Source organism: Meles meles, chromosome 11, assembly GCF_922984935.1.
Source record: "Meles meles chromosome 11, mMelMel3.1 paternal haplotype, whole genome shotgun sequence".
Lineage (NCBI taxonomy): Eukaryota > Metazoa > Chordata > Mammalia > Carnivora > Mustelidae > Meles > Meles meles.
The window spans coordinates 43,997,102-44,018,233 of NC_060076.1; the positions used below are offsets into that span (position 1 = coordinate 43,997,102).

Genomic DNA, 21,132 nt, shown 5'->3' on the forward strand with positions numbered 1-21,132 from the left:
GGATCCCCGCCAAGCCGAGAGCCCGATGCGGGGCTCGATCCCAGGATACTGGGATCATGACCTGAGATGAAGGCAGAGGCTTTAACCCATTGAGCCACAGAGGCACCCCTAGATATTGTTATTTCTAAATTATGGATTATTGTGCTATTAAAGTATGAATTCATTATACTCAAATGAATTAAAGGTATTTCCTCTGGGTATTAGTGGGTGATATACTTGAGAATATGGTCCCTTTTTTTTTTTTTTAAAGATTTTATTTATCTATCCGACAGAGAGAGAGATCACAAGTAGGCAGAGAGGCAGGCAGAGAGAGAGGAGGAAGCAGGCTCCCCGCGGAGCAGAGAGCCCGATGCGGGGCTCGATTCCAGGACCCCGAGACCATGACCCGAGCCGAAGGCAGCGGCTTAATCCACTGAGCCACCCAGGCACCCCTGGTCCCATTTTTTTAAGTTAAAGATCAAAATAACCCTGTATTTTCATATGTAAAAAAATATGAATAGGTCTGCATAGATTTATATAAATCAAGAGAAAAAATGGATACATACATATTAGGCTGTTAACATGGGCTATCATGGATATGGGGTATAAAAGAGGCTGAAGTGGGGGAAGAGAGATGATATTTTAAAAAATAGTCACTACTAAAGATGTGTTCATATTTATATATTATCTAAAATTTTATACATATACTAATAAAGAAATGAACATTTTTATAAATAAAAGGCTTAGGCAGTAATATTTGAAATTTGCACAAATCTGTAATAATTCATCGATGGAGACCAGAAGTAAAGATAGGAATAAATCACCTGAGGCAACTGGTTCTCATAATGAAAAAATATTCCTTAGTACATTATAACCTTGCTGTAATCTTAAAATGCCATTAAAACTTAAAATCTCTCTATTTCCATTACAGAATATCTGGGAATACTTCCATTTGATGATATTAACTGCTACAATTTCTTGAACATTTTTGGTGGCAGGCATTGTGCAGGTACTTTACCTTATTAGTTCACCTCATCTATATGCTATGAGGGAGACGTTATATTCCTTATTTTGCGGTTGCTAAAACTGAGAATTAGGAAAGGCAGGTAGTCCAGGGTTACCCAGCTAGCAAGTGGCAGGCAGGATTAAAACTTGTATTTGTGTGGCTCCAGAATCCATTCTCTTAACTAGTATTCTATATTAGTTCCCCATTGTTCTGAAACCAGATTTCCTCTGTATTGTAACCCTTTCTTCTCTTGAAAAGGGCTTCTTTGCTATGTGGTGTACCTAGAAAGAAAAGACCATAAAGAAAAATTCTATGATGAGTGCTGCCTATCTAGTTTTGTCGACTATCCAAAAAAATTTTTTGGACCATCCAACACTAAGCATAGGTTTCTCAATACAGGATTTTATGGCAATGATAAAAATAATCACTAATTTATTTAAAGTATCTATTGAGTACCTACCAGGTACCTATGCACCAAGCATTATTCCAGGCATTTGAGAATGAATGGGTCCACATTCTATTATATACCGATATATACTACAAACAGCACAGGATTTATAGTAGGGTCGTTTTATATTTGTTAACAAAAACACAAGTGCCTACTAACATCGCTTAAGGCACTGCTGGATACCATAGTAAAAAAGATAAACCAAGTCTCTTCTTTTTTTTTTTTTTAATATTTTATTTATTTATTTGACAGAAAGAGAGAGATCACAAGTAGGCAGAGAGGCAGGCAGAGAGAGAGGGGGAAGCAGGCTCCCTGCTGAGCAGAGAGCCCGATGAGGGACTCGACCCCAGGACCCTGGGATCATGACCCTAGCTGAAGGCAGAGGCTTTAACCCACTGAGCCACCCAGGCGCCCCACAGACCAAGTCTCTTCTGTTATGGAGCTCAATTTCTAGGCTGAAGGATGGAGGTAACATTAATCAAACACTTAAGAATATACCAGGAAGAGATAGAAATATAAGTGCAAAAAAGAGAAAGTCAATAGAGGGGGATAAGGCAATCTAGCCAGAACTTCCCCAAGATCATGATCCCCAAGATCACAAAGAACTGACTTGCAAAGTATTTAGCAGTGAGAAATCACTGGAGATTTTAAGCTGGGGAAGATTATGATCTAATTTGCATTTTTAAAATATCACTTTGATTAAAGTGGAAGATAAGGTATCTATAAAATGTAAATTATTATGATCCAAATCAGTAATAGGCAAAGATATAAACAGGTAATGCACAGAAGAAAAATTAATGTGCAGTAGTTAGAACAAAAGATACTTGACCTCACTAGTAATCATGGAAATGCCATTAAGACAACAATTAAAAAAAATTTCAAGTTTAGGGGCACCTGGGTGGCTCAGTGGGTTAAAGCCTCTGCCTTCGGCTCAGGTCATGGTCTCAGGCTCCTGGGATCGAGTCCCGCATCGGGCTCTCTGTTCATCAGGGAGCCTGCTTCCTCCTCTCTCTCTGCCTACCTCTCTGCCTACTTGTGATCTCTGTCAAATAAATAAAAATCTTTAAAAAAAAAATTCAAGTTTAAAAATACCAAGTTCAGGAGTTCAGCACAACTACTTTGGGAAGAACTAATTGAAAATGTGCATAACCTATAATCTAGCAATTCTACATCCAGCTAATGACAGTTATATACATTTGTACAAAGGGTCATATACTAGGATGTTCCCTGGGGCATTGTAATAGAGAAAATTATACAGTAATCTAAATGTGAATCAGTAAGAAAACTGAAAAAAAGTCAATTGTAGTTCATTCATGGAGTAGAATAAAATACACAGCAATTAAAATGAACAAGATCTGCAAGAATCAATAGAGATAGCTTTCAACAAAGCAATGTTTAATGGGAAAAGAAGGTCCACAGTAATATTTTCATGTAAAATTTTTAAGAATACAGAACACTATTCTTTTGCTTATAACTATTTACATGGAATAAAAATGTAAAAACAGCCTGAAAGGATAAACACCAAATTTAAGGAGGTGATTAGTTCTGGGCTATGGAAATGACAAAAGGAATGAAAAAAAATCACCATTCTTGTAATATCTATTTCTATTATATTTCAAACACCATTCATATCTGTAATGACAACATATTAACTTAATTCTGGTGAGTATACCGACAATTACTGTAAAATTATTTGTATTTACTCAACTTCTTATATTTTTCAATAAAATAAAAAGTATTACTATGGCTGCTCTTCAAGAATGGATTGTAGAGAGGCAAGAGATCAGTTAAGGTTCAAGAAAAAATGCAATGGTGGCTTCAACTAGGATTATAATAAAAGAAATGGGAAAAAGTAGATTAATCAGGTGATGTTTTAGAAGCTGCTGTTGAATCAAATATAAGGTGTAAGAGAAAGAATGAAGGCTGTCTCTTAAATCTGTTTTTGCATGTAGACTTACTACCTGCTTGGAGTTTTATTTTATTGGGCAAAAACACAGATAGTATAAAACTCCCTGTGCAGTTCCATTAAATGTCACTTACAGTCAGCTGGAGCAATTACTGGTTAATGACGTCAGGCATAAAGGTAAGAATACTGTATTTCCACATCTTGTTAGGAGGTGCTTTACTCCCAGGTAACACAAAGGCAGAACATTAACAGAGCTTAGTTGGTGTTATTTCTAGTTATTTCTAATTAACCAAGCTTCTTGATTTTGATTCCCTTGACTTCAGTCTTCTCTTGTTTTTTTTTTAAAGATTTTATTTTTTTGACAGACAGAGATCACAAGTAGGCAGAGAAGCAGGCACAGAGAGAGGAGGAAGCAGGCTCCCTGCGGAGCAGAGAGCCTGATGTGGGGCTCAATCCCAGGACCCTGGGACATGACCTGAGCTGAAGGCAGAGGCTTAACCCACTGAGCCACCCAGGTGCCCCTCTTCTCTTGTTTTGATTCAGACCTCCCTAGTTGCCCATGGCAGTGACTGGATTTCTTTAACTTTCTAGTTACCAGTCTTACAGTAGCAGTAGCAACACCTGGCTTAGGGGAAGCTTTTGAATTTCACCCCCCTACCCCACATCACTATTCCGCAAAAAAACAGTGTGCTTTCTATCCAACAGAGTTTTAGGACGAATCTCCTAACCAAACTTTCAATGAAATTTCCATCCCTAAAACAGTCTTATATAAAGATTCTGGAGCCAACTTGAGACTCAGCAGTCCTGGATTTTTCTGCGATGTTGGCCAGAACATGGCATTAAGGCTAGAGGTGGATTATCAGGACAGAGGCTATTATATTCATTTATGTTTTCTTTAGATTCATTTATGTCTTCTTTAGAAAGTGATTATCCCATAAAACTTGAGAAGACTGTTATGAAACAGATGGGGTGCCAGGTCTTGAGGAACTCCTGGAGGCTTTACTTGAATGCCTCAAGAAAAACGTCTTAAGTAGTAAAGAATTCATGAACTCAGCAGCTGGGTTTACAAAGAGACACGTTGTTTACTTTTTCAAAATCAGCCAGTATTTGCATTTACAAAGAAAATTTATCATCATATGAAATAGCATTGTTTGGTTATTGTCTGTCTCCTGCATTAGAATGCAGGCTCCATCTGGGCAGGAATTTTGCTGGTCTTGGTCACTTTTTTATTCAATATATATTAGCTGAATGAATTTGATAAATGGAAATAAGCAGCCTTACTTGCTGGTATGGTTCCCTTTATATGTACTGGTATGATTTGCTTTCACCATGATGGACTTCATACCATTAGTAGTTCCTGTTATTGCCTGTGAAATTATGATAAATAAATGCAAGGACAGAAACTATAGTTGATAAAAATTCATTGCAGATGGTTTAGGCTTATGTTGTATATATTGCTAATGTAATAAATTACCACAAACTTGGTGGCCTAAAGCAACACAAATTTATTATCCTTACAGTTTTGTAAATCACAAGTCTGAGAGATCTGTAGCTAAAATGTTTCTAAAGCCTGTAGGGGAGATTGTTTCCTTTCTTCTTCCAGCTTTTAGAAGCTGCTGCTTTTCATGGCTTATAACCCTTCTTCCATATTCAAATTACATCATTCTAACTTTTGATTCTATTCCTCACATTTTATCTCTGCGGCTTTGACCCTCTTGCTTTTTAAAGGGATGTATGTGATTACTTTGGGCACAGTCAGCTAATCCAGATGGGAAGCTAATCTTCCCATCTCAAGGTCCTTAATTTAATCACATTTATAATGTCTCTTTTGCCATTTAAGGCACAGATTCACAGATTGTGGGATTTAGGATGTGAACATCTTTGGGAGGCAATATTCTGTGCACCACAGTTATTTAGAAATCTTACTTGCATTGAAATTTTCACTCTTTGCTCATTCATTATTTGTTGCTTCAATGTAAAAAAAACCTGAAAAATTCAGAGGCACACGACAGTTTTACCTGAATCAATAAACCTGGAAACTTATTACTCCTTCAAGCAAGAAGTCCTGTTTATTTTTTTCTAACAGATGGGAACAGGGGGAAACACTACTTTTCTTGTTAATTCTTTCAAAAGATCGAAGACTAACAATAAGACTAACCTCACCTCATTCCCATTCCTCACACTAAAATCTGCTTTTCAGTTACATTAAAAAATGTGACGAGTTTCATAGTAGCAAACTTGGTAGGGGAGGCTCTTAGCCCAAGGATGTTGTCTTTATTCTAAACATTTTTATAGCTTCTTTTTTGGAGTTGTCTTTAGAGACGGTATACCAGACACACAGGAAAACACAGCTCATTATTTTAAGGTCACAAGGTACTTCGCCTACTCTGTCTTCTTCCCTTCCCCATTGTTTTAATCCACTTGCCTTCATCCTCACTCCTTCCTCTGCAGATACTAGTGCCAGAGATCTGTGAGGTTGAGAGGAAGGCCTGGGGAGAGGGAGTGTGGCTCAAAACCAGGCAGGGAGAGTTTCATGCAGAGCTCAAGAGTAGCAGAATGTAATTTAAGTTTATTTGTGTGACCCGGCCTACTTTAAACATTGTTACATAACAATATTTGATAATTCACTAAGTGTCAAAATTCAGGGTAAAGTAAATCCCTATTGAGAACTGTTTGTAGCTACATCTAAACTTCTGTTAGTTTCCAATGTAAGTTTTATTTTATTTTATTATTTTTTTAAGTAAGCCCCACCCCCAGCCTGGGGCCCAATGTGGGGCTTGTACTCAGGACCAGGATATCAAGACCTGAGTTTAGATCAAGAGGTCGATGCTCAACCAGCGGAACCACCCAGGCACCCCTCAATGTAGTATTATTTTAAATAAAAGGGTATTAGTCGAATAGACTTATAAATTTTTAGTCGAATAGACTTATCAATATGTTATTTTTGACAATGGACATGGGGGTATAGGAGGAGGGACTAGAAAAACATTCCTGTACTGATTTTTTCCAAAGGAGGTCTCAGTTTGGAGGCTTTCTTAGAGCAGCTCCGTAATTCAAAGCTTTCCAAATCATGTAATTAAAGTTTACTATTTAGATACAGAAATAAATGAAGAAAATATTACTGATAATGGCATCATATAAACAGATATAAAATACTATAGCTATATATAACTAACTAGTATATGTCATATATAAATAATATACTAAGTATTATATATAATTAATTCATATATTATATAGCTATACAACATTTCTTAGTATTGGAGTTATTAAATGTAAGCACAATTCACAAATCCTCTGATATTTTCAGTTCCTGAAATTAAGAAGATCTGGCCAGTCAGATTCTTTCCGAGGTCCCATTCAGAAGAAAGTATCTAAAATATCCCTAACTATCACATATATTTTTTTTCTTTACTGGACCAATTAAAATTACTTTTCAAAGAAAATAGGTCTGTAAAGGTAACAAGACTAATCAAAAAGAATACAGAAAGTCCTACTTTAGATTATAATCTCACATAGGAAAATGGTTTTTTTCTCTCCTTATGAAACAATTTTACTTTGTTTTAACAAAATTGCCTTTTGGCTTCCTCCTATGGCTCATTCCCTTGCTATAATCAGAATAAAAATTTCTAAATTCTAAATCTATGCTGTCCAATTGGTAGTCACTGTTGATATTTTGCTATCGAGAACTTGAAATGTGGCCAGTCCAAACTGAGCAATTAAGTGTAAAATATACTATAAAAATGCAAAGATTTAGAACAGAAAAAGCATATCTCAATAACTGTTTTGTTAATTACACGTTAATATGTTATTTTGAATATATTGAGTTAAATAAAATATATTAAAATGATTCACCTGTTTCTTTTTCCGTTTTTTAATGTGGGTACTAGAAAATTAAAAATTCTGGGTCACATTTGTACTTCATACTGTATTTCTATTGGACATCACTGTTCTAAATCTGCAAGACAGTATTTCCTCCTACAAAATTAGAAAGCTTCATCCCTGAATAGACATGTGTGAGTGATTTATAGTGTGTGTCTCTCTCTCTATATATGTATACACATATATACACGTGTCTATATATATGTTTATGTATATGTAGTTTCCTATGTTATATGTAGTTTCCTAACTCTTCTTAATGTTATTATTATTTATTTGAGAGAGAGAGAGAGTACACAAGCAAGCATGAGTGAAGGGAGGGACAGAGGTAGGTAGAGAGAGAGGGAGACAAGCAGACTCTTTGATGAGCAGGGAGCCCGACACAGGGCTTGATCCCATGACCCCGAGATGATGACCTGACCTAAAGTCAAATGGTTAATCAACTGAGCCACCCAGTGCCCCTTAGTGTTCTTTTTTAAAGTGAGATGTAATTCATATATCATAAAATCCATTTAAAGTGTATGATTAAATTTTTTAAAAATGTTCAGAGTTGTACAAATATCACTTCAGTCAGTTTTAGAGTATTTTCATCACCCCCAAATAAATATTGTACATTTATTATTACCGCCTCCAACTCTTCTCATCAATAAGCAACCACTAATACACCTTCTGTCACTATTAATTTGTCTATTCTGGATATTTCATATAAATAAAATCATACAAAATTCTATAGCCTTTATGACGGGCTTCTTTCACTCAGCATGTTTTCAAGGCTCATCATGTTTTAGCATATGTTAGTACTTCACTCCTTTTTATGGCTGAATAATATTCGTGTGTGTGTGTGTGTGGGTGTGTGTGTGTGTAAACGTACCACATTTTATTTAGCCATTCATCAGCTGATGGACATTTGGACTATTTCTACTTTTATTATTTTTTTATTAAAGATTTTTATTTATTTATTTGACAGAGATCACAAGTAGGCAGAGAGGTAGGCAGAGAGAGAGAGGAGGAAGCAGGCTCCCTGCTGAGCAGAGAGCCGTATGCGGGGCTCGATTCCAGGACCCTGGGATCATGACCTGAGCCAAAGACAGAGGCTTAACCCACTGAGCCACCCAGGTGCCCCTGGACTATTTCCACTTTTAGACTATTATGAATAATGGTGCTATGGACATCCATGTTCAAGTTTTGGTGTGAATAGGTTTCACCTCCCTGGTATACAATTACAAGTGGAATTTTTAAGTCATATAGTGATCTATGCTTAACTTTTTTTTTTTAAAGATTTTATTTATTTATTTGACAGAGAGATCACAAGTAGATAGAGAGGCAGGCAGAGAGAGAGAGAGAGGGAAGCAGGCTCCCTGCCGAGCAGAGAGCCCGACACGGGACTCGATCCCAGGACCCCTGAGATCACGACCCGAGCCGAAGGCAGCGGCTTAACCCACTGAGCCACCCAGGCACCCTATGCTTAACTTTTTAAGGAACTTCCAAACTGCTTTCCAAAGCATCTCCCATGCCATTTTAATTTGGTTTAGTCTATCACATCCAAACAAATTCAACTCAGTAAGCTTTCACTGTGAACTTACATGTCAAGTAGTCTGCTTGGTAGAGAAGACACAGATGACTAAGACATCATCCCTGACCTCAGGAAGCCTTCAATGTGATGAAAAATGTCATAGTTTAGTAGAAATAAGAAATTTTTGCTAACCTGCCTTAAAGAGGGAAGGAGAAAATACTTGTGGTCTAGCAGTATCAGATGAAGACAAGATGCTCAAGTGACCCTGGGACTAGGTAATTACACAACAAGTATTCAGGAAATGTTTAAAAATGGAGGTATTTTTGGTTTTTATTTCTGCTACTGTAGCTTTTCATACCTTTAGATGAGGCTTAAACTGATTTCCTGTTAGCTGTTACTAAAAATTACCCATATCTAGTGACACTTTTGAAGTCTATGGAAAATAAGCAGTCATGGTCCAGTTTTCATTATATAGTAATCCCAGTCACGAACTCACTATCACAATATCAAATTAGCCTATCACATAGGGATCTTTGAAACAATTCCAATAGCCAAGGGGAAAACTTTTATTTAATTTGGCAAGCTAATATTCTCTAAGCCTCTTGTAGAACCAAAAAGAAGAAATGCCTACGAAAGACTGAACAGTGGACAAAAAGGTAGAGGAATTAAGTGAAAGAGAGGTCGTAAAACGCAAATGAAGAAAGAAGGAGTGGTTAATAATTTTAAAACCTACACAAAAATTTTACTAGAATACAACACAAAGGAGTCCATTCGTTTGGTAATTAAGGTATCAGTTGTGTTAACGAAGCGGTTTTAGTGCAATAGAGAGCAGTGTTTGGGAAGAGACCAGGGTGTGAAGTAGATCAGTCTTTTACCATGTGAAATGTAATGTGGAAGTAATGGGAAGAAGACGAATATATTTCTATACTGAGATGATCAAATCAATGGAGGAATGGCTAAAACCACAGGAGAAATGGGATAATAGAAGATTAAGATTCATAAGGAATTTGCTGTGGATATGATAAGCACCAGGGGAGGAGTTAGCCTTGGACAGAGAGGGACCTTCTTTTAGGACTTAGAAATTATGCTCCTAAGACATTTGCTTCTTAGATGGAACATGTGTGCTTCTGAGAGGGAAAAATGGGTACTGATGAAGATGTTTGTATGCAGGCAGTGGGGATGAGAACAAGTTTAATATAGAAACTACTACTTTACTTACATGGCATTCTACATGTTAAAGCAATTTCACACACCTTAATTGAATAGGAATCTTATAACCCTGCGAATAGGTTCAGGGAGACTGGCACGAGTTGCCCAAATGCTGTCAGCTGTTGGAGCTGCATATGAAGAACTTGCAAACTCAAAGGTCCCATACCCTTTCAGTTGTTTCTGTAATTATGTACAAGCAGAGGAGCGAGGTGGTGAAGCAAAGAGCCATGGCAACTATGTGACTAACTTGAGTATTAGGAAGGGATGGATCTTTTCCAGTAAGTAAGAGAAATCTTTGCAGTAATTAGATTTACAAAGGTCTTTCAATGAAGAAAGCTTAAAGAGGGGAGCCTGGGTGGCTCAGTGGGTTAAAACCTCTGCCTTCGGCTCAGGTCGTGGTTCTGGAGTCCTGGGATTGAGCCCTGTATTGGCTCTCTGCTCACTGGGGAACCTGCTTCCCCATCTCTCTCTCTGCCTGCCTCTCTGCCTACTTGTGATCTCTGTCTGTCAAATAAATAAATAAAAAGAAGAAAAAACAAAGCTAAAGAACTGTCCAATCATATTTGTGTCATGGATGCTTTCATCACAATGAAAGAAAAAGAAATAAACTCAGATTATTACAAGACATGGCAAAGGGTCTAACCCATGTGGTAGCTGAAATCCCAGGGACTTTTCCTTAACTGTGGTGTTAGTGTTAAGTTTCCTCTCATCATTTGGAAATATCTTTTTTGTTTACATTAAAATTTATGAGGCTGTGATCACAAAATATCAAAGCATTAACTTGGTGTGAATTTCAGACAATTAACCCGAAAAATTCTTTTAAAAATTCTTTTGAGGGGCTCCTGGGTAGCTCAGTCAGTTGAAAATCTGCCTTTGGCTCTGGTCATGAACCTAGGGTCCTGGGATCGAGCCCCACATGGCATAGGACTCTCTGCTCAGTGGGGAACCTGCTTCTCCCTCTCCCCTTGCTCCTTCCTCAACCCCGCTCATGCACATTCTCTCTCAAATAAAATCTTTATTAAATAGGTAGGTAGGTAGATAGGTAGATAAGGATTCTTTTCATCAGATCATACCCTAATTCTTACTGAGAGGATAATTAAGCAAATATGGCATCAATACCTGCCATGCTTGTTGAGGTTATTGTTAAGGGAGGGTGATGGCAGTACACAGGACAGTCATGAAATATTTTAAGAATCAAAAGTCTGACAAATCAGAGTATTTTTAAAAATATTTTATTTATTTATTTAACACAGAGAGAGAGAGATCACAAGTAGGCAGAGAGGCAGGCAGAGAGAGAGGGGGAAGCAGGCTCCCTGCTGAGCAGAGAGCCTGATACGGGGCTGGATCCCAGGACCCTGAGATCATGACCTGAGCCAAAGGCAGAGGCTCAAGCCACTGAGCCACCCAGGTGCCCCAATCAAAGTATCTGGTAAGGAATTCCAATCTATGCTTAATGAAAAGAACCTTTATTTTGTGGGGGACTTTCCTTTTTGGCTGAGGTGGGGGCACCTTGGAGATAATATAGTTGTGCATGGTTTTGCAAGAAGAGTTTTATTTCTTATTACCAGACACTTCTTCTAATTAGCTGTCTCTTAAGATCTCTTATGAATATTTCTTATGGTCTAACCTGATACCTCAAGTGTGCCCTCGGAAAAGGAAACAAGGCAACCAGACTTTTCAGCTTTACCAAACCCCCTTTACTGACTTTGATATTTCTGGCAGGAAAAGGAACTGAGCCAAGAACATCTTCAAAGGTAGAGGCCCCAGAGGGTCGGGCCAATTGGTAGTAAACGTCCATTTGGGCTTCTGATAACTACAAGCCAAGGGACATTATAAAGGCAAGAGCTCCAGTACCCTGAAGGGATGCAGGCTTCATCCATCCATCTACTGTTTAGCACTTTTGTTATTTCCTCCCAAGGGATGCTTGCTTTTCTCTGTAGGCTACATGGGAAGTTAGAGAAGCTGGAAAAGCAATTTTCTTTTCCTCTCCTTCTTAACCATTTCCCCTAATCCTGAGACACAAGGACCTGCTTTGTCCTTGGCAAGGGGGATGGGGTGGGGCTGGTCAATCCCTAAGGCAGCCCTTCCCACCCCCAGTAAACTAAGGGAAAGTTCACTTTAATAAGAAGCAAATTAAACATAGAGGCTTTTTAAAAAATGAACTATAGTGTCCTTTGATAAAAAATTCAAATTGAACTTATGGACTATATCAAATATTCTCACTTTCATGTCAGTCTGGGCTTCCTCTAATAGGGTGAGTTTATCTACTGAAAATGAAAACACAAAAAACGAGATAATATTTCAATTTGGTTAGTAGTAGTTCTTTCTTGGCCTTGTGCCAAATATAATTTTAACCGATTAAGTCTGCTTTTCATCCATGGTATCACCATGTTGTTATCATGGTAAGAATACTGTTTTACAGAAAGATTTGGAAATAAAAGTTAATTTTGAAAATATAATTTTAGTTTTTATATTTCTCTTGTGAGAGACTTACCTAATGTGTCTAAGCCTCTTTTAGGTAGCAGACCATTGAATTCTTAAGGACTCATGCTTTCTCCAAACTCTTGTACACCGAACTCTCTAATGGATATTACTGTCTCTCCTCTAACATACCTTGTCCTTATGTGTAATTGCTGACTTGGAGAAAGACAGAGAAAATGATCAAAGAGAACATCTCTGGTTATTATCAGGTAGATTTCTACAAAGATTCTTCCTATTCCACTTAAGGTTATACAGTCAGCTTTTCAGAGCAGTAACACATTATGATATATTAATGGGAGAAGATATTGAAGCAGCAAAGTATAGTCTACTATCTTTTAAAAATAAGCATCAAGCATTAACCTTTTGTTATTACAAAGTTATAATGAATATTTTTAATTCTATTTTTATTAATAGATTTTTTTAGTATGAAACATATCCTGCATATTAATTAAAACACAATAAAGTTTCTTTTTTTTTAAAGTTTCTAATTATAGTAATGAGGCAATTAGGTTTATTTAAAAAAACTAAAACAAATGAGGAACTGCATTGTCAACCTGGATAACACTTGTGTTGGTGAAGAGTGCAGGAAAACAGCATTCTTGCACAGTGCTAATATCATGCTACCTTTCTGAAAATGATGTGTCAAAAGCCTTGAATTCTGCACACTCTTTGGCCCAACCTTATGATTAAGCCCTATTATTTTATTTTATAGATGAAAAAAATAAATTCAGAGACTGAGAACTTCACAAGGTCGTATAACAAGTTAGTAGAGGAGTCATGATTGTTCAATTCAGTTACCTAATCCAAAACTTATAATTCCTATACTATAAAATGAAAGATATGTTAATATTAAAATAGATGACAATAATGCTCTAGTAGTCCATCTTGATTTCTTCTTAAAGTCTAAATATTCTAATTTCCTGGCAGGCAGATAGCAAGAACCCTGGGAGCTGCTACTAACTGGTCTTTTATCTCTAGTGTAAATGGCATTATTCCATCAGAATGTGGTTCAAATCAAGGACTCCCCAGTTAGTGAAAATGAGATTCGAGAACTCATGTTTATTTATTGATGAAGGATAAGGATGGGAAAAACAAAGACTTGCGAACTTTCCCATGTTGATTTTCATTAGTAAAATTACTCAGCATGTTTGTTCAGTCTGCAGCTTCTTTCCATATGACTTACAAGGTGTTGTTTTAACAGGAATGGAACTCACTGAGCAATGTGACTGACTGAGGAAGAGCCGGTTCATGCAGATAGTAGCCACCAGTTCTATCCTAGCAAAGAAATATTCTTGTTGGATTTGTTGAAAAGCTCTGAGAGGAAGGAAGAGACATTAGTGAGAATTTCCCTCAGATAACACATGTTTTAGTTTAAAGAAATCCTGCTCAATTATGTTCCGCAAATATCATATATGAGTAATTTAAGACAGAGGTTGCAAATCTTGCTTTTTGAAAAGAAATACTTTTTTTTTTCCTGCCAAGATTCTCATTCTTATAATGCAAACACGTATGTTTATTAGATAGGTCATTCTTCCTCCTACCTTCTTTCTGGGTGAAGACTGAGTCAGATCTAGTTCAGTAACTGCAGAGTTGTCTTACTATTATACTCCTTTTCCACAGGTTAGAACTACTAACTGTATATAGAACTTTATTTGAATTTTTGTTGCATTTTTATAAGATTGCACTTCTAAATATTTTATGTACACAATAGATGATTTTTTAAAAAGATTTTATTTATTTATTTGACAGAGAGAGATCACAATTAGGCAGAGAGGCAGGCAGAGAGAGGAGGAGGAAGCAAGGTCCCTGCCAAGCAGAGAGCCCGATGCGGGACTCGATCCCAGGACCCTGAGATCATGACCTGAGCCGAAGGCAGAGGCTTAACCCACTCAGCCACCCAGGCGCCCCAATAGATGATTCTGAACCAAAATTTTTAGGCCAAAAAGTCCAAAGAAGATTAAAACAACCACAATTCCACCACTCAGGGGAAAAAAAAATTCCTTAAATACTATATACTCTTCTTGATCTTATTGTATATTAACATATTAAGTCCTCTGAGCAGTCAAGAAGAAAAAAAATAATTTACCTTTGTTACAAACCATGTTTTCCAAACTTCTTTGACCATGAATCCTTTGGTGGCATAACACTTATTAACAACCTGAAGAACTGAAGATTTGAGGAACATATTTTCAGAATGCCACCTTCATGAATGTTATCACTGTCCAGGATCTTTAGCCATATTAGTAATCCAGAGTTAACCAAAATCGACAATGCTCAGCCATCTACATAATCTCACACACACTAAAGTTGAAGAGTTTATGGTGATATTTACTTTAAGAAAGAAACATGGAGGGCGCCTGGGTGGTTCAGTGGGTTTAAAGCCTCTGCCTTCGGCTCAGGTCATGATCTCAGGGGCCTGGGATCGCATTGGGCTCACTGCTCAGCAGGAAGCCTGCTTCCCCCTCTCACTCTCTCTCTGCCTGCCTCTCTGCCTGCTTGTGATCTCTCTCTGTCAAATAAATAAATAAAATTTAAAAACACACAAAAAAAGCAACGTGGATGGGTAATTTATAATATGTAAATTTTAACTCAATAAAGCCCCCCACACACACTTTTTAAAGAAACCAATATGCTTGTGTTTCAGGAATTCTGAGAAGTGGAGTTACTTGACGAACATAAAACCAGAGCAAAAGGAGGACAGTTTTAAGAAATAATCTTATGCTGATCAAGACGACTCATTCCTGGCTACAAGAGAAGATACATATATAGTTACTAAAATATCTCCTAGATTTATACTATACAATTCTACCTCTTCTAGTTTTTCTTTTCAAATGTTCTGGCAATACAAAATTAATCTACTTACAGTCCAAAAGAGTGAATGTATATTCCAGAGTGGCAATAAACAGCAAGAGGCATTATCTAAAAGAGACTACCATATGTGCAGCATTTCTTTTAAACTTCATGTTTTTCCTAGCATATACACATGAGAAAATATTTTTAAAATGCAAAGGTTAAAGTTTTCAATTCTGAATCTTTAAGGATAACTGATACAAAGAATATGTGTTAATACACTTACCTAGAACTTTATATTCCCTAAAATACATCAAATATACCCTATTTAAGAAATAAAGCTCAAAGCTAAACATCTCCCTTCCATTCTTACTTTTTCTAGAAGCAAAATTGACAAGGATGATATAAGTAGTAAGTCAGAATCTCATTCCATGTATTCCTCCTAGAGTTGACACATAAAAAAATGATCTCATTTACTGCCATAGATAGATTATACCAACTAAATGAATTCTCAGTGTCCACTTTTAGTTCATCTCTTAGTTGGCTGACACATTTTTATCACCCACACAAATAAATACAAATATAAAAAGATGCTTTTCTGTATGCAAACTTTTTATTGAACTATTATACTATTTAAAATAGTATAACCTCTTCAAAGAGGTCACAAAAATTACAGGACTCAAAATTTTTAAACTCTTCAAGGGTAACCTATTCTTTTTCAGTCATCTTATACAAAGTTTAGCAATAAGAGCCTACTATTATAGAGACTTGCAGATGGTTCAGGCTCAGTTTCTGCTCATGTTATGTAGAGCTTCCACAATGTTTTTATTGTACTCTGCAATCTGCTTGGTCACATTCTTCATGATTGACTGATAATCACTCTCTTGACTCTTGGTTGCTATGACTAATTACATGAGTTAAGGGGAAACAGTGATCAACAAAAATAGTAATCCACTTTGGGATAGGAAGGAATCAAATCATTTTTTTAAATTTCTCTTACTGAAAATTGAAAATGGCCAGAAAAAGCACAAATAGAATATATTTAAAAATACATATATTAACAAATTAAGATAAATTGAAACCTAAAAGGCTAAGGAAAACTTGTTTCAAAACATTTCACCTACAGTAGAACAGCTTTAAAAAAAAAAAAAGGTTTTATTTATTTACTTGAGAGAGAGAAAAAGAATGAGGAAGAGCAGAAGCAGAGGGACAAGCAGACGCTGCACTGAGTACAGGGCTCCACATGGGGCTCAATATTACGACCCTGAGATCAAGACCTGAACCAAAATCAAGTTAGATGCTTGACTGAGCCAACCAGGCATTCCTAAGAGCTTTTTTATACTTAATATTATGCATCTCAATCTAATTCTGGTCTGAGAACTGAATATTCAGAACAACCATGTTCTCTAGAGTACCACACTGAATTTCAGAAGTCTCTATAATTCACTCTATTTCAAAATCCCCTACTTTGTGTTGCATAAACTAGACTGATAGACTAAAGCATATTCAGTTAGAGTGTTTTGCTTTTAAACTGAGTAGTATGACTGCTGGGAATACAGACCCTGATGCATTTGGTGTGGAAGTAAGCTGGGATCCATGCTGCCTGGAACTGAAGTTTGGCAGTTTCCTAGAGGAGAATCTAAACTACCAATGATCCAGGAGCTACTTCTCCAAGCAGAGATGTCCTTAAAGGGTCAAAGAAAGGAATAGAAAGTAACTTTTGGGGAAATGTTTCTTTAAAATTTCACAACACATGTCCTCAGTAGCTGTTTCCTCCATATATAAGCACACAAAAAGATTAGCAAGAAGATGGGATTAAGTACCACCTTGATAGAAATGTCAAGTTGAACTGGCTAAAACACAGTATGAGCTTGAAAGTCAAATTTCTCAGGATACTACTTAGGCTTACTTTCCTCTACTGCCCAGATATCCAAGGTACAGCATTATTAGCAACAGCAAACAATTATGAAAATACATATATGCATGGTTTTATATAATTCTTTCAATAACTCTATGAGAAGGAAATATTAACTATATTTGAGATGACAAAATTGAGGCTTAAACAAATTAAATTGCCCAAAGTCCTTAACCTACAAGTAGTACAGTCAACACTGAAAATTAGATCTCCTTACTCCAAATCCTATACACTTAAGTCACTATGCCACACTATGACTTTGTATCGTCTGCTTTCTATTGTTACTTTTGTACACATCCTAATTATTATAGACTGGAAACTAAGTCTTACTCATTTATTCCCCACATATTAAGCTTGGTGTTTTGTACATATTAGGTATTTTTTAAGTTTGTGTTAAATTTCATTTCATTTCATTTATTTAAAGAAATTCTTAGAAAAAAATTACTCTGGGGCACCTGGGTGGCTCAGTCAGCTGAGCGTCTGATTCTTGGTTTGGGTTCAGGTTATGATCTCAGGGTGTGAGATTGAGCCCTGCATCAGGCTCCCTGCTCAGTGGGGAGTCAGCTTGGGATTCTCTCTCTCCTTCTACCTCCCCGCCACCCTACTCTCTCTCTCTCTCGAATAAGTGAATAAATCTTTAAAAAAAAAAAAAAATCACTGTCAAGTTCATTTGCTTCTTTTTAAAGGATACATTCTTTCATCACAAAATTATTTTGTTCATGGTGTTGCCATTTCCTCTCCAAATTTGTCAGCTAAAAAACACAAAATACAAAGGTTAAACAGTACCCATATTCAAAACAATTATACACACTTTTAAGAGGATAAGGGAAAAAAAAAACCCATTTAATTTTACATCGTATCAACTGCTTGCATTTTGGTGAGATAAAGACCCATGGAAGACAAAAAGGAAAATTAGAAAGGATTAAACAATAGTAAAATACATTAATAAATATAATGCTGAATTTGACAACGGGTTTTACTCTATATATGTAATTGGAAAATATTTACAATTTTATTATGCCAATGAATATGCCAACTGAAAGACAATTTATGACTTTTTCCTTTCCAAAAAGAACTTGAAAGAAAAGAATGGGACATGGTGGGACTCTCTCCTTGAAATCTAGAAGTCTAATACTACAAATGTGATATATATTCTAACACTGTCAAAGGTTCAACTATATAGGAGTAACTTCCTTATTTCCAGGGCTAAATTTCCTGTCTAATTCCACAAGCTGTGATAAGAGCAGAGCTGCAGTGTGAAGATTATAAGAGGGTTGGTTAAAAGCTGGCACTGTTACAATAATTTCTGCATCAACAGGAAGCTAATGTGGATATTATATTGATGGTTGCTTCCTCAGAAGACAATTTTACTGTTATAGAATTAAATTGTTTTTCTGATTTAATTAACCTTTTAACTCTGGGTTATGGTCTTTCTTTTTTAAGATGCACATAGTATTTTTCCTAGGCAAAGGACTATCTGAAAAATGAAACATTAAAATAACATTCTGTGTGGACATTTCTAAGACGTAATGATCAGTTTTAAGAATCTGATAACTGAAGCAGCATTAATATCTCTTTCTACTCTCATGTTAAAATTATTTTCAGGGCATAAGCTCAGTGTTAATGTAGCATCCATTCCACTGTTTCCTCTAAAGAGATAAATATAGATATTAGGATAAGTCCTAACTAATTAATTATGTAAACTGTATATGCTGTGAGTTAACACTATTAAATTCGATCTGGCTCCCCAGATAGGAACTCAAAGTTAAGATGGACTTAAGGAAACAGTCAGCACATTTTGGCAATAAATCTCTAATAACCTTTTGCAAAGTCAAGTACCAAACTTTTCCCCTTTGTTTCAGACAAAGAGGTGGCCTTCTTAGAATGCAGACCTCTTAAGTGCTAAATGAATAATGCTACAAAAGCAACACTCTGTCAGATGGTCAACTTCCTTATATATTATACATCTGTATTAGTGACTTGCCTTTAAACCTCCGAAAATATCTTGAATCACGAATCTGTTTTTCTCTTACAACTTAAACATTCTGTTATATATTCTTTATATATTCTGGATATTAACCCCTTATCAAATATTATGATCTGAAAATATTTTCTTGCGTTCCGTAGGTTGTTTTCATTTTGTTGATTGTTTCTTTTGCTGTGCAGAAGGCTTCTAGTTTGATGTAGGCATAGTTATTTTTGCCTTTGCTGTTTGTGCTTTTGATGTCATAACCAAAAAACGGTTGCCAAGACTAATGTCAAGGAGCTTTATCCCTATATTTTCTTCTAGGAGTTTTATAGTTTGTTCCAATATAAATATATTTAAATGATATCAAATAAATAATAGCCTTTCATCAAAAAGTCTGTTATGAAATTTATAGATTCCAAAAAATGGTTTTCTGTGAAAATGAGCTTTTAGAACTTCATCAAGATAAAAAGCTTCTGCACAGCAAAGGAAACAGTCAACAAAACAAAGAAGCAGCCCTAGGAATGGGAGAAGATATTCATATATGACACCACAGACAAAGGGCTGATATCCAAGATCTATAAAGAACTCTTCAAATTCAACACCCAAAAAAACCAGATAATCATGTCAAAAAATGGCAGAAGACATGAACAGACACACTTCTCCAAAGAAGACATACAAATGGCTAACACACACGTGAAAAAATATTCAAGATCATTAGCCATCAGGGAAATTCAAATCAAAACCACATTGAGATACCACCTTACACCAGCTAGAATGACAAAGATTAACAAGACAGGAAACAAATGTTGGAGAGGTTGCGGAGAAAGGGGAACCCACTTACACTGTTAGTGGGAATGCAAGTTGGCATAGCCACTTTGGAAAAGTGTGGAGATTCCTCAAAAAATTAAAAATAGAGCTACCCTATGACCTGGAAATTGCACTACTGGGTATTTACCCCAAAGATACAAATGTAGTGAAAAGAAGGGCCATATGTACCCCAATGTTCACAGCAGCAATGTCCACAATCGCCAAACTGTGGCAAGAGCCAAAATGTCCTTCAATAGATGAATGGATAAAAAAGATGTGGTCCATATATACAATGGAGTATTATGCCTCCATCAGAAAGGATGAATACCCAACTTTTGTATCAACATGGATGGGACTGGAGATTATGCTGAGTGAAATAAGTCAAGTAGAGAAAGTCAATTATCATATGGTTTCACTTACTTGTGGAGCATAAGGAATAACATGAAGAACATTGGGAGATGGAGAGGAGAAAGGAATTGGGGGAAATCGGAGGGGGAGACGAAACCATGAGAGACTGTGGACTCTGAGAAACAATTTTAGAGGGGAGAGGGGTGGGAGGATGGGTGAGGTTGGTGGTGGGTATTAGGGAGGACACGTATTGCATGGAGCCCTGGGTGTGGTGCATAAACAATGAATTCTGGAACACTGAAACGGTAAAATTAAAAAAAAATTTTTTTAAATGGTTTTCAAGAAAATAGATAAGGAGATCAGGTTTTATTTGATCAAAGGGGATTCCCCGAAAGCAAAAAAGAGTTATGTTATGAATTTCTGTTATCAGCATAAGGGGTTAAGTATGTGATTAGCACTTGATGTGCCAGTAAACAAGTAGCCATTGACTGGCTCTAAGAAATTGTGTTTGTCAAATGTTTTCCTCCTTAAATAATCTATTCAGTGAAAAGGAGAGCTGATATTCCATAAGCAGTATTAGTATTTTTTCCTAAGAATCATTTAAGACAATGGCCTCATAAACTTTTTCTTATATTTCTTCTCCAGTATCCATCCCCACTCTAAACAGCCTAGGATAATTTTGCCACTTACAATCTATATCCAGACCTGTATATTATGACGTAGAGACAAAAATAACTGATAAATCCGAATATGTAACATAGTGACTTCTAAGCTTTTAAAGTAGTTGTGGCAAACTCTGATGAGATTTCACCCCTTTCAAAAAGAATATAAAGTATGTCTTTGTTTTTAAAATGGTAAATCCATACAATGAAATAGTCATAA

At 36.3% G+C, this 21,132-nt stretch overlaps 1 protein-coding gene across 4 annotated transcripts in view; it reads right to left on the minus strand.

Moving 5' to 3' along the window:
* Positions 1-15,793: 15,793 nt before the first annotated feature.
* IFT74 (intraflagellar transport 74) overlaps positions 15,794-21,132 on the minus strand; it is an 88,655-nt gene continuing 83,316 nt past the window's right edge. For 3 of the 4 annotated variants that reach the window (XM_046022071.1, XM_046022069.1, XM_046022072.1), the window contains 2 exons: positions 17,818-17,878; positions 15,794-16,115 (listed from right to left, as the gene is read on the minus strand). In XM_046022071.1, coding sequence (XP_045878027.1) covers positions 15,997-16,115; positions 17,818-17,878 — 180 coding nt within the window. In that variant the 3' untranslated portion in view covers positions 15,794-15,996. The remainder of the gene's footprint in view (positions 16,116-17,817; positions 17,879-21,132) is intronic. The other variant, XM_046022068.1, reaches the window with a different exon arrangement.